At 41.0% G+C, this 13382-nt stretch overlaps 1 protein-coding gene across 5 annotated transcripts in view; it reads left to right on the top strand.

The window, feature by feature from the left end:
• Positions 1 to 8658: 8658 nt before the first annotated feature.
• Positions 8659 to 13382, top strand: part of lyrm9 (LYR motif containing 9) — a 15741-nt gene continuing 11017 nt past the window's right edge. The window contains exons 1-3 of one of the 5 annotated variants that reach the window (XM_043718277.1): positions 8659 to 9167; positions 10304 to 10478; positions 12609 to 12767. In XM_043718277.1, the coding sequence (XP_043574212.1) occupies positions 12642 to 12767 (126 nt within the window). In that variant the 5' untranslated portion in view covers positions 8659 to 9167; positions 10304 to 10478; positions 12609 to 12641. The other 4 variants (XM_043718274.1, XM_043718276.1, XM_043718275.1 and 1 more) reach the window with 4 other exon arrangements.

Genomic DNA, 13382 nt, shown 5'->3' with positions numbered 1-13382 from the left:
GGAATGCTGGATGACTAAAGAAATTGAGGGTTTGGTTAAGAAAAAGAAGGAAGCATATGTCAGGTATAGACAGGATAGATCGAGTGAATCCTTAGAGTATAAAGGAAGTAGGAGTATACTTACGAGGGAAGTCAGGAGGGCAAAAAGAGGACATGAGATAACTTTAGCAAATAGAATTAATGAGAATCCAAAGAGTTTTTATAAATACATTAAGGACAAAAGAGTAACTAGGGAGAAAATAGGGCCCCCCAAAGATCAGCAAGGTGACCTTTGTGTGGAGCCGCAGAAAATGGGGGAGATACTAAAAGAGTATTTTGCATCAGTATTTACTGTGGAAAAGGATATGGAAGATATAGACTGTAGGGGAATGGTGACATCTTGCAAAATGTCCATATTACAGAGGAGTAAGTGCTGGATGTCTTGAAACGGGCAAAGGTAGATAAATCCCCAGGACCTGATCAGGACCTAGAACTCTGTGGGAAGCTAGAGAAGTGATTGCTGGGCTCCTTGCTGAGATATTTGTATCATTGATAGTCACAGGTGAGGTGCCAGAAGACTGGAGATTGGCTAATGTGGTGCCACTGTTTAAGAAAGGTGGTAAGGACAAGCCAGAGAACAACAGACCAGTGAGCCTGACGTCAGTGGTGGGCAAGTTGTTGGAGGGACAGGATGTACGTGAATTTGGAAAGGCAAGGAATGATTCGGGATAGTCAACATGGCTTTGTGCATGGGAAATCATGTCTCACAAACTTGATTGAGATTTTTGAAGAAGTAACAAAGAGGATTGATGAGGGCAGAGCAGCCGATGTGATCTATATGGATTTCAGTAAGGCGTTCGACAAGGTTCCCCATGGGAGACTGATTAACAAGGTTAGATCTCACGGAATAAGGGAGAACTGGCCATTTGGTACCGAACTGGCTCAAAGGTAGAAGACAGAGGGTGGTGGTGGAGGGTTGTTTTTCAGACTGGAGGCCTGTGACCAGTGGTGTGCCACAAGGATCGGTGCTGGGCCCTCTACTTTTTGTCATTTACATAAATGATTTGAATGCGAGCATAAGAGGTACAGTTAGTAAGTTTGCAAATGACTCCAAAATTGGAGGTGTAGAAGAGGGTTACCTCAGATTACAACAGGATCTTGACCAGATGGGCCAATGGGCTGAGAAGTGGCAGATGGAGTTTAATTCAGATAAATGTGAGGTGCTGCATTTTGGGAAAGCAAATCTTAGCAGGACTTATACATTTAATGGTAAGGTCCTGGGGAGTGTTGCTGAATAAAGAGACCTTGGAGTGCAGTTTCACAGCTCCTTGAAAGTGGAGTTGCAGGTAGATAGGATAGTGAAGAAGGCGTTTGGTATGCTTTCCTTTATTGGTCAGAGTATTGAGTACAGGAGTTGGGAGATCATGTTGCGGCTGTATAGGACATTGATTAGGCCATTGTTGGAATATTGCATGCAATTCTGGTCTCCCTCCTTTTGGAAATGTGTTGTGAAACTTGAAGGGGCTCAGAAAAGATTTACAAGGCTGTTAAGCTATATGGAGAGGCTGAACAGACTGGGGCTGTTTTCCCTGGAGATTTACAAAATTATGAGGGGCATGGATAGGGTAAATAGGCAATGTCCTTTCCCTGGAGTCGGGCAATCCAGAACTAGAGGGCATTGGTTTAGGGTGAGAGGGGAAAGATATAAAAGAGCCCCAAGGGGCAACTTTTTCACACAGAGGTTGGTAGAGGTATGGAATGAGCGGTCAGAGGAAGTGGTGGAGGCTGGTACCAATGCAACATTTAAAAGACATCTGGATGGGTATATGAATAGGAATGGTTTGGAGGGATATGGACCGGGTGCTGGCAGGATGGGACTAGATTGGGTTGGGATATCTGGTCGGCATGGATGGGTTAGACCAAAGGTCTGTTTCCATACCGTATATCTCTATGACTCTAAGAGATGGCAAATGGAGTTTAATTCAAAAAGGTGTGAGGTGATTCACTTAGGAAGGATTAACAGGAATACAGAGCACTGAGCTAATTGTAAGATTCTTGGTAGTGTGGATGAGCAGAGAAATCTCAGTGTCCATGTGCAAAGATGCCTGAAAGTTGCCACCCAGGTTGATAGGGTTGTTAAGAAAGCGTACGGTGTGTTAGCTTTTATTGGTAAAGGGATTGAGTTTCGGAGCCATGATGTCCTTTTGCAACTGTATAAAACTCAGGTGCGGCTGCATCGGAGTATTGTGTAGACTTGCGGTCGCCACATTGTAAGAAGGAGATGAAAGCATTGGAATGGGTGCAGAAGAGATTTATCAGGATGTTACTAGTATGAAGGGAAGGTCTTATGAGGAAAAGCTGAGGGACTTGAGGCTGTTTTCACTAGAGAGAAGGTTAAGAGGTGACTTAATAGAGACATACAAGATGATCAAAGGATGAGATGATGGACAGTGAGAGCCTCTTTCCTCAGATGGTGATGGCTAGCACAATGGCTTTAAACTGAGGAATGATAGATATAGGACAGATGTCAGAGGCAGATTCTTTACTCAGAGAGCAGTAAGGATGTGGAATGCCCTGCCTGCAAAAATAGTAGAACTCGCCAACTTTAAGGGCATTTAAATGGTCACTGGATAAATATATAGATGATAATGGAATAGATGGGCTTTAGATCAGTTTCACAGGTCAACGCAACATCCAGGGCCAAATACTGCGCTGTATTATTCTATGTTCTACGTTCTAAATTTGTGATATTATAGAACTTTAATAACTGTTAATGGATTGAATGAATCAACTAAGATGAACTTTCATACACGGAAAGAAGAAGCAATAACTCTTGTCTGGAATAAACTATTAAGGGACAAGGGCAAATGTATATTGGAATTGAAAGCAATTCAGAGGGAGTGGAAGCGACATGAACAAAGCTGGTTTGACATCCGCATGATAACTGTCTGCTTTATGCCTCAAGGAAAACTGATTGCCCTATAGAATAATTTAAAGAGTTAACTGCAAGAAATCTGTGTTTTCAAATAGACAGTTAAGGCCAAATGCAACATGGAACGAGGAAGCTACTTCTGATAAGAAGGCCAGCTCCAGACTTGCAGTAATTTGGATGAAACAACATTAAAAAAAAGTCATAAATAATATCGTATATAGACTTGAAGGATGAAGATCTATTAAGAAGCCGACTTCAGAACTCCCTCTTTAGCAGAATTTTGAAGAACAACACTGCACGAGGATTCAACATTTGACACTTCCAGAAACAGATACTGTTGGTGGAATCATGGCCAAGTTCTATCATTATTTGGATAAAAGCCAAGTTAAGTTGTGAGGCTTAACTTGCTTACTTGAAGGATCTTATTTTGGTTGCAGCACAGCAGGTCAGGCAGCATCCAGGGAACAGGAGATTCGACGTTTCGGGCACAGGCCCTTTCAACTTTGATCTCCAGCATCTGCAGACCTCACTTTCTCCCCTTATTTTGGTTGCTACATGCGATAAAGTTTAAATCATTGTTTCAGTAGTTGATTGTGAGATTTCTTAATACTTAGTCAAATTAAAGGTAATTTGCGGTGATTTATCCACAACAAATTGCTTCTGGTACTACATTTGGAAAACTGAAGCGATCAGTTTCATTTTCCACTCTCCGCTTATATTTGCTTCAGATCCCCAAATTAATCGTTATTAGTTACCTGTCCATATTATATTTTCTTCTTCATTCCCTTCATCTGATCAGATGACAACCAAAGTATATTATTCAAGATTATCTTCCTGTTAGTATTGCACCAAAATACAGCCCTACCAATCTGCTTCACTGACTATTGAACCACCAGGAAACATATACATACATACATACACTTGGATTTTAGAAAGCATCTATTACCTGCGGCAAAACTTTGGAAAACTCAAAGTTTTGAATTTGTTCTGTAAAAAGGCAATTTCACGAAAACAGGGTTGTAGGGATGGAAAGCAGTGATTGGAGATCCTGCATTTTGAAATAATTCTCTGGGCACATGATGGAAAATCTTCAAAATTTCTACCCCAACTGTCTAGGCGAGTATATGAAAGTACCCAAACGCAGATCAGATGCTCGTTTTATTGTTGTCAGTATATTGGACATATCATAGGCCTATTTCTAGGTTTTATAAAACTGTAGAGTTAATACCAAAATAGTCAATGTCTGGGCTATAAGCCACAGAATCCATTTGTAAACAGTAAGCTGATTGTAAGCAGTTGCAAAAACTAACAGTGGTTAACTGAAATGTACAGAACACTAAAATTCAAAGTAACATCATAGTTAAGATGTCATCAACAAAAGCTTTATTGAGTCCTCAGGCCATCTTCCTGATGGCCTTAGGTGAAACTACTTTCTGAGAGATAGAATTTTCAACGTGTTTTGAAGGGTAAGTTTAGCCATGTTCTAATTGAATGGTTTTAGGGATTGAATAATCTCCAACCATTCTTAATGATCTTTTTTGACCAGGACAAAGAAAATCAGAAAGTTGATTTCTCGTATTTCCATCAAGATATCAAATTTTCCTTGGGCTTAACAGAACCTTGCGTCCCAGAAATGGCTGGCAGGTAATATGAGACGTATGCAAATACTTCTCTTCAAAGATGCAAAGCGAGCAATAACCCAATTATTGAATACTGTATCCATTACTTTTTCTTCTAATTTGATAATTGCACTTAAGTGTTCAGGAAACCAACACACCCAATTCGTTCAACAGATATTTGAACTCCTCTCTAAATGTAACTCTTGCATTGCAACTATACCTCTCAGATCATTGCCCACTGTATACTGAGCAAAGTCACGAATGGGCCTGAGGCTGTTAATTTTGATACTGAAAACATTTTACATAAATGAGTTAGATGAGAATAGAGAAGGCATGGTTAGTAAGTTTGCAGATGACACCAAAATTGGGGGTGTAGAGAACAGTGAAGAAGAATATCTAAGATTACAAAGAGATTTTGATCAATTGGGTCAATGAGCTAAGGAGTGGCAGATAGAGTTTAATTTGGATAAATGGAAGATATTGGATTTTGGTGAAACAAACAAGGGCAGGACATATTCAATTAAAAGTAGGGCCTTGGATAGTGTTGTAAAACAGACCTAGGGATTCATGTACACAATTCTTTGAGGTTTGTGTCACTTGTAGAAAGGGTGGTTAAGAAGCTGTTTGGCATGCTTGCCTTCATTGCTCAGACCTTTGAATATAGGGGTTGGGATGTCACGTTGAGATTATACAGGATATTGGTGAGGCCTCTTCTGGAGTTCTGACCTGTTTCTTGGAAGGATATTATTAAGTTAGAGAGGGTTCAGAAAGGATATTGCTGGGAATGAATGGTACAAGTTACAAGGAGAAGTTGGGTAGGCTGGGACTTTTTTCACCGGAGCGTAGGAGGTTGAGGGGTGAACTTCTAAAGGTTTATAAAATCATGAGGGGTATAGATAAGATGGATGGCAGGTGTCTTTTCCCTAAAGTTAGGGATTTTAAGGCTGGGAGCATGTTTTTAAGTTGAGAAGAGAAAGATTTAAAAAAAACATGAAGGCCAACTTTTTTACACAGAGAGTGGTTCGTATGAATAAAGAACAAAGAACCTTACAGCACAGGAACAGGCCCTTCGGCCCTCCAAGCCTGCACCGATCCAGATCCTCTATCTAAACCTGTTGCCTATTTTCCAAGGATCTGTATTCCTCTGCTCCTTACCCATTCATGTATCTGTCTAGATATATCTTAAAAGGCGTTGTTGTGCCTGCCTCTACCACCTCCACTTGCAACACATTCCAGGCACCCACCACTCTCTGCATAAAGAACTTTCCATGTGTATCTTCCTTAATCTTTTCCTCTCTCACCTTGAACTCATGACCCCTAGTAATTCAGTTCCCGCTCTGCTATCCACCCTGTCAATACCTGTCATAATTTTTCAGACTTCAATCACGTCCCCCCTCAACCTCCGTCTTTCTAATGAAAATAATCCTAATCTACTCAACCTCTCTTCATAGCTAGCATCTTCCATACCAGACAACATCTTGGTAAATCTCCTCTGCACCCTCTCTAAAGCATCTACATCCACGTAGTATTCCAAATGTGGCTGAACCAAAGTCATATACATCTGTAACATCACCTGTCAACTCTTGTACTTAACACCCTGTCTGATGAAGGAAAACATGTTGTATGCCTTCTTTACCACTCTATCAACCTGCATTGCCACCTTCAGGGTGCAAGAGACCTGAAAACCCAGTTCTTGCTGTATATCAATTTTTCCCAGGGCTTTTTCATTTACCACATTGTTTGCTCTAGAATTGAACCTTCCAAAATGTATAACCTCACATTTGCATGGATTGAACTCCATCTGCCATTTCTCCACCTAATTCTCCAATCTATCTATATTCTACTGTATTCGCTGACAGTCTTCTTCACTGTCTGCTACTCCAATCTTAGTGTCATCTGCAAACTTGCTGGTCAGACCACCTATGCCTTCCTACAGATCATTTATGTAGATAACAAACAACACTGGTCACAGTTCTCCATTTTAAGAAACTCCCTTCCACTAATACTCTCTGTCTCCTGTTGCCCAGCCAGTTCTCTATCCATCTAGCCAGTACATCTTGGACTCCATGCGACTTCACTTTCTCCATCAGCCTACCATAGGGAACCTTATCTAATGCCTTACTGAAGTCCATGTATATGACATCTACAGCCCTTCCCTCATCAATCAACATTGTCACTTCCTCAAAGAATTCTACTAAGCTGGTAAGACATGACCTTCCCTGCACAAAACCATGCTGCCTATCAGTGATAAGCTCATTTTCTTCCAAATGTAAATAGATCCTATCCCTCAGTATCTTCTCCAGCAGCTTTCCTACCACTGACAACAGGCTCACTGGTCTATAATTACCTGGATTATCCTTGCTACCCTTCTTAAACAAGGGGACATTAGCAATTCTCCAGTCCTCCAGGACCTCACCTGTGTTCAAGGATGCTGCAAAGACATCTGTTAAGGCCCCAGCTACTTCCTCTCTCACATCCCTCAAAAATGTGCAATAGATCCCATCTGGACCTAGGGACTTGTCCACCTTAATGCCTTTTAGAATACTTAACATTTCCTCCCTCCTTATACTAACTTGACCTCGAGTAATCAAACATATATCCCTAACCTCAACATTTGTCGAATCCCTCTCCACGGTGAATACAATTGGAAAATCTCAATCCTGTCACCAACCTATCACCATAATATTTATGGCAATGAGTCATTTCATGTAAATCAATGAGTGCCATGCTACAGAAGGCAGGAGGTTCATGAATTGGAGCAAATGGGAATCCTATGTTGCTGTAAGTAGATGGGGGTTCTAAGGGTAAGAGATATAGGCAAAGAGAGGAAAAGAGAATAAGTAGATACTTTAGCCCAGAAAGAGTCCATCTGGCTGATTTAGTTTGTGTTGGTGTGCTTTCTCTCCTGCAAAATAAACTTATAAATAACAAATTATAAATATAATTTTTTACCTTAATTTAAAATATCCCAAGGTAGCTCACAGGAGCACTATAAAGCAAAATTAAATGCCAATTCACGCAAGACAATATCACAGCAGTTGTCAAAAGCCTGGTCAAGGACATGAGTTTAAGCAGAGTACTGAAAGAAAAAAAATCCGAGATCCTAGCTCCAGAGAACTGAAGACATGCTTGCTAGTGGTGAAATGATTAAAATCAGGCTCAGAATAAACTGAGTTTAGACATCTCACAGGGTTGTGGCACTGGAGAATGTTACAGAGGCCAAGGAGGGATTTCGAACAGAAGGATGAGTACTTTGAATTCAAGAATGAAAGACGCACCAAGGAGTGTCTCCACTTCTGAAACAGAAGCCCAGATTTAAAAAAAAACAAAACCAAAAAAAATTACACTATTGGCTGTCTTGTGGTGCAGTGGTAATGTCCCTACCTCTGGCCTGAGAGGCCTGGATTCAAGTCCCACCTGCTCCAGAGATGTGTAATAACAGGCTGATTAGAGATAGGTGAATATCAAAAAAAAGTATCAAGGAATGCTATAGCACTCAAACAAACATCAATTTGCCCCATTGAGTCTATGCTGTTCTTTTGACCTCAAACTAAACAAATGTGTTATAATTGATGAAATAACCCCACGAAGGCCAGTATCCTATCATCAATGCACCCTTTACTTACACATTCATAATGCATGACACTGACCCAGAGTTGGGTCCTGGAGTGAGCAGAACTCCTGACGTGTTTTTATGCAAAAATAAGGGGTAATGCCATTCAGGGCTGAGATGAGGAAGAATTTCTTCACTCAGAGTTCTGAACCTGTGGAATTTTCTACCACAGAAAGCTGTTGGAGCCAGTTTGTTAGATATATTCAAGAGGGAGCTGGACTTGGCCCTTGTGGCTAAAGGAATCAAAGGTATGGAGAGAAAGTGGGAGGGCATACTGAAATTGCATGATCAGCCATGATTGTACTGAATGGTAGTGCAGGCTTAAAGGGCTGAAAGGCCTACCCCTGTACTTATTTTCAATATCTGTTAGCCAGGAATCCCTCATTGGACCAGGTTGATAAAAATAGGTGAATATTTTTAAAAACTATCAACGAATGCTACAGCACACACACAAAAATTGCCCCATTGAGTTCTGCTGTTCTTTTGACCTCAAACTAAATTGATGCTTTATGGTTGATGAAATAACTCCACGAAGGCCAGTATCCCATTATCAATGCCCACTTTATTTACACATTCATAATGCATGACACTGACCCAGCTAGCCCAGAGCTGGGTCCTGGAGTGTTCCCTCCGTGGTGATGTCCACCTGACTGACCTTATTCCAATCGCTACAGTTGGGCCCCTCTGTGTGTGTTTTTGTTGTTGACAAAACCAGTGTCCCATTATGATTTCACTGACAAAAGGCAATTTTCTCCCTCATCCCAAACGGTTTGTAGAAACTTGCTTATCGCAAAACGGATGCCACTTTTTTTCCCCACAAAACACAAGGATTGTATATTTAACGTGGTCCGCCACGCGGTTTTTGGGGAGGCCAGGAATAGCGCTGCTATGTCTTCCTTTTCTAGAACTTGTTCCAGGCCCCTGGGGTACGCGGCCCCTTTAAATAGGCCGCTGACCGTGGACTCGAGGGGAGGCGGTGCTATTGTTGCCCCTGGGTCGGGGTTCTCATAGGCCGGTGGCTGGAGGTAAGTGAGCTCGGTGTTTACCTGAGCGGCAGGTTCGGACAAGCTGTCCCGCTCCATTGAGGATCGCTAACGGTCATCACGCGGAGCGCGAACTTGGCCGGTTGCCCCTGGTTACCGAGCCTGAGGCCTGCTCTGGGTTACCGGGGCCTGCGCTGTATTTTGACGGGCAGTGTCCCTTCCTTTTGTGAAGGCCTGGTTTGGGTTGGTGCTGGGATTAGTCGGGAAGGATGGTGGAAGCCCTCTTCATGCGGTTCGATAGGATCCCAGCCCCTCGACGCGAACTCGTCACCTTTTATAGAGCCGTGCCTTCCCTGCGGTTCTTATGGTACCTTGTACGACTTGACTGAAAACGAACTTGCATTTCCATTACGCCTTTCCGAACCTTCAGGACGTCCCAAAGCGTTTTGCAACCAGTAAGGTGTTTTTAAAGTGCGGCCGTTTGTCTTGGTTTGGGAGATGTGTTGGCTTTTTTTAATCTGTGCACAGCAAGATCTCACAAGTAGCCATTTGTCAACGACCAAGCAGTTTTGCTTTTCAGTGATATCGATTTCAAAATAGATGTTTGAACGGATTCTGGGGATGGCTCTCGTTCTTTTCCAGGTTCATAGACTTTTTCTCTCCCTGTGTTTTTGGGATGCTGGGGGAGGAGGGGAGATGTATGAGGTTGAAATTCCAGTATCGTAGCTGTACTTGAACAAGTCGGCGAGGGTCATTGCTAGTTCTGGATCACAGGTCTTCAGTGTTACTGCTGGACTGTTGTCAGTACCCATTGCGTTTGGTGCATCCAGTGCACTCAACCATTTCTTGATTTCATGCAAAGTGAGTCAAATTGACTGAGAACTGCATGATGAGGTCCAAATGGGTCATTCATTTGGCATTTCCAGTATCAACCTGTTGTGGGAAGACTAGAGATAGTCAATAAATGTGTCATGAAGAAATCCAGTAATGTGATGTGTAACTGGCTACCACAGGAGCGGTTGAAAGCTAAGAGTATAGATGCATCATGAAGGAAACATTTGACAAGCATGTGAGGGAAATGTGAATACTGTTTAAACGATGAACAGTGGGAGACTCTCCAGTGGGTTAGAAATGCTGGCAAGGACTGATTGGGTTAAACGGCCTATTTCTTTTCTCAGATGGGTGCAAGAGTTCACATTTGGAAGATCGTTGTGGCTTCAGTGTAACACCCCTACCAAAACTCAGTACCTCAAACAACCTGTTACCACTGTGTTATCTCCCTGAGTGTGTCATTTGGGGGTTCTGTGCTTGTCTCTCAGCATTGGAACTTGTATCCCCAATTTTTGGTGTCAGGTAAAAATGTATTTATTATACTAAGTTTGCATCTCCTCTGCTTCCTCAGACTTTAAAAATGTTAGAAATCTGAAGTAAGATATCAAGATGTTGTATATTTTCTCTGCATATGGACAATTCTCAGCTCCAGAGAAAAAAGTTTAATGTTTATCCCTTAGTATATCCCTAAAATGTTAATTTATCTTTTTAAAAGAATGCTGCAGATCTCCTGTGAACATCCCACTTCCAACATTTTTCTGTTGCCATTTCAGCTTCTTGAACTCCCTGCCAGTCATCTGGCAAGATAAGCTTACAGTGCCATAAGAAGGGGTTTCCAGGATTTTGACATTTTGTGAAATCCAAAGTCAACTTGACATGTAGCTTGGAAGGGAGCTTGAACTTGGTGTTCCTATGTATCAGCTCCCCTTGCCTTTTTTTTATGTTAGAGGTTATAAGTTTGGAAGATGTTGTTGAGAGAGCCTTCGTGAGTTATTGTAACGAATCTTGTATAAGGCAAATACTGCTGCCATTGTGCGTAGGTGGTTGAGGGACTAAAGTCAATAGATCGGGCACTGATCAAGTAAGCTGGTTTGTTCTGAGTGGGGTTTAGCTTCCTGGCAAGTGCATATCCAGGCAAGTGAAAAATATTCTACCATGTGTCTGATTTTGTGGCTTGTAGATAGTGGGTAATATTTGATAAGCCAAGGACAGTTTACTACTGCAAAATTACTAGTCCCTGATTTGCTCTTGTGACCAGAGTGTTTGTATAGCTTAGTTCAAGTCAAAGATTCTGAAAAATGATAGCCCTCAATGTTGATGATGGAAATTTTGGTGATTGCGATGTTTGAATGACAAATGTGGATAGTTAGTTTCTCTCTGGAGATGGCAAGTAGGATCGAGTATTAATCAGTCCGAGCCTGACTCTTGTTCTAGTTTTGTTGCATATGGACGTGTACTTGAGTTGCAAATGGTACTATATACTGTAACCATTGGTGAACATCCCCACTTCTGATTGATGGAACATGACTGAAGCAACTGAAAGTTGTTGTCCTGAGGCACTGCTGGGCTGAGATGATTGATCTCCAACACCCATGACCATCTTTTGGTGCTGTTATGATTCCATGAGTTTCAACCAAACTATCCCCAACCCCCCCTTCCTTTCCTCCCTTTATGAGTAGAACAGTCATTGTCGACGACCTTCATGAGTTTACATAGAATCATAGAGATGATCTTTGTTTTGGTTTTCATTCCATCTTTTGACCCCAGCTGTAATGAGGTCAAGAGCCAAATGACCTTGGCAAAACCCAAACTAAGCATCTGTGAGGCAATTATTGCTATGTAAATGCTGCTTAATGGCCACTGCCAATAATATCTTCCATCTCTTGATCTAGAGTAGATGTTGGGAAAATAATTGGTGAGATTATATTATCCTTTTTTTTGTGTGTAGACAGAACATACCGGTGCAATCTTCCACAGGCTGAGGATGGTTGCAAGTGCTTCAGCTTTGTCTTCTGCACTGATGTGCTGAGCTCCTCTATCATTGAGGATTTGGAGAGGGGGGGGCAAGCCTTCTCCTCTTCCTCCAGTTAATTGTTTAATTGTCATCCACCCATTTACAGCTGGACGATGCAGATCAGATCACTCCTTTCACATGGTCAATTAAACGTGAAAAATAAGTGCCGAACTTGCCATTAGAGGTCACGTCCCATGAATGAATTCAAAATTCTGTTTTGAGGGCTTGAAGATTTTTTTGGTGGATAATTATTTCCATTTTTTTACTGAAAGTTAAAAGAAGTTTACAAAAATTGATGTTTGTGAAAGTACATAATGGTTGTTTAATACATGATCTTAGTATATTATTACATTCAATTAAGGTAACACAAATTATGCTGAATTTTGAAAAAAAAACAGTGATTTACAGATATGATATTAAAACTCTTTTTTGCTGTGTTGAAAGAACTGAACCATTTAACAAATGTTTCTACTTCCTGTTAGTCCAATTTATGTTAGAAAATGCATAAAAATAGACTTGCGCAAGATCCATAAATTGACCTAAATAAGTATGCTTTATGGGTGAGGTATTCGTCAAGTGTTTTCCAATTCCTTGTTGGATTCAGTAAGCTGACACACACTACAACTTGTGCATTTCAGGTTGGAGCATTGAACGATCAAAGAAAGCATAGAATGCCCCCTTTGCCAGGTGCAGAACTTGTGCAGACACCTGTCCAGTTATATCGGTATCTCCTTCGATGCTGCAAGCAACTTCCTGCAAAAAACATACAGCAACATTACAAACATGCAGTACGGCAGGTTTGTAAACTGTTGAAGGTCCAGTTTTTTTGTGTAATGCTTTGTTTTTTTAAAAAAAACATAGGCTGTTTTGATTCTCAATTGTCAATTCTGAAAATGTTGGTGTCTATAGAAAGAAGGACAGTTGGATAATGGGATATAACAGCACAGAAGAGCATTTTAAAAATGCTCCAATTCCTCCAACTTACAAGGATTTATGATTCTTAACTTTCATTTCTAGCTTATACACATGATTTGGAATGAAAAATTAGGAAATATGGACATCAGTCTTTTTTCGCATAATTTTAATCTTACTTGGATTTTTCTTCCAAATACAATAACTTGAATCTGTAGTCCTCCAGTTAATCAATGTCCCCTTCAGTTAACCACTTTCTTGTTTACTTACAAATTTTGACAATTCTCCTTCTCTGTAATGGAGTCATTTATGTATAATGAAGGAATACAATAAGAGCAGCCCATTCAGCACTTTGAGTTTGTTCAACTAATCGACATAGCTAGTCTCTATCTGAGCTACTTTAATACCCTGATCTAGCAAAAAAAACTCTTGATCTCAAAGTGATTGATTGAATTAGAAACGGCTTTTTGCAGAACTGTCTCCCATTTCTACTGACCTTT

This window comes from Chiloscyllium plagiosum, chromosome 28, assembly GCF_004010195.1.
Source record: "Chiloscyllium plagiosum isolate BGI_BamShark_2017 chromosome 28, ASM401019v2, whole genome shotgun sequence".
NCBI lineage: Eukaryota > Metazoa > Chordata > Chondrichthyes > Orectolobiformes > Hemiscylliidae > Chiloscyllium > Chiloscyllium plagiosum.
The sequence above is the reverse complement of the archived record's forward strand: the minus strand, read 5'-3'. Positions and strand labels throughout refer to the sequence as shown.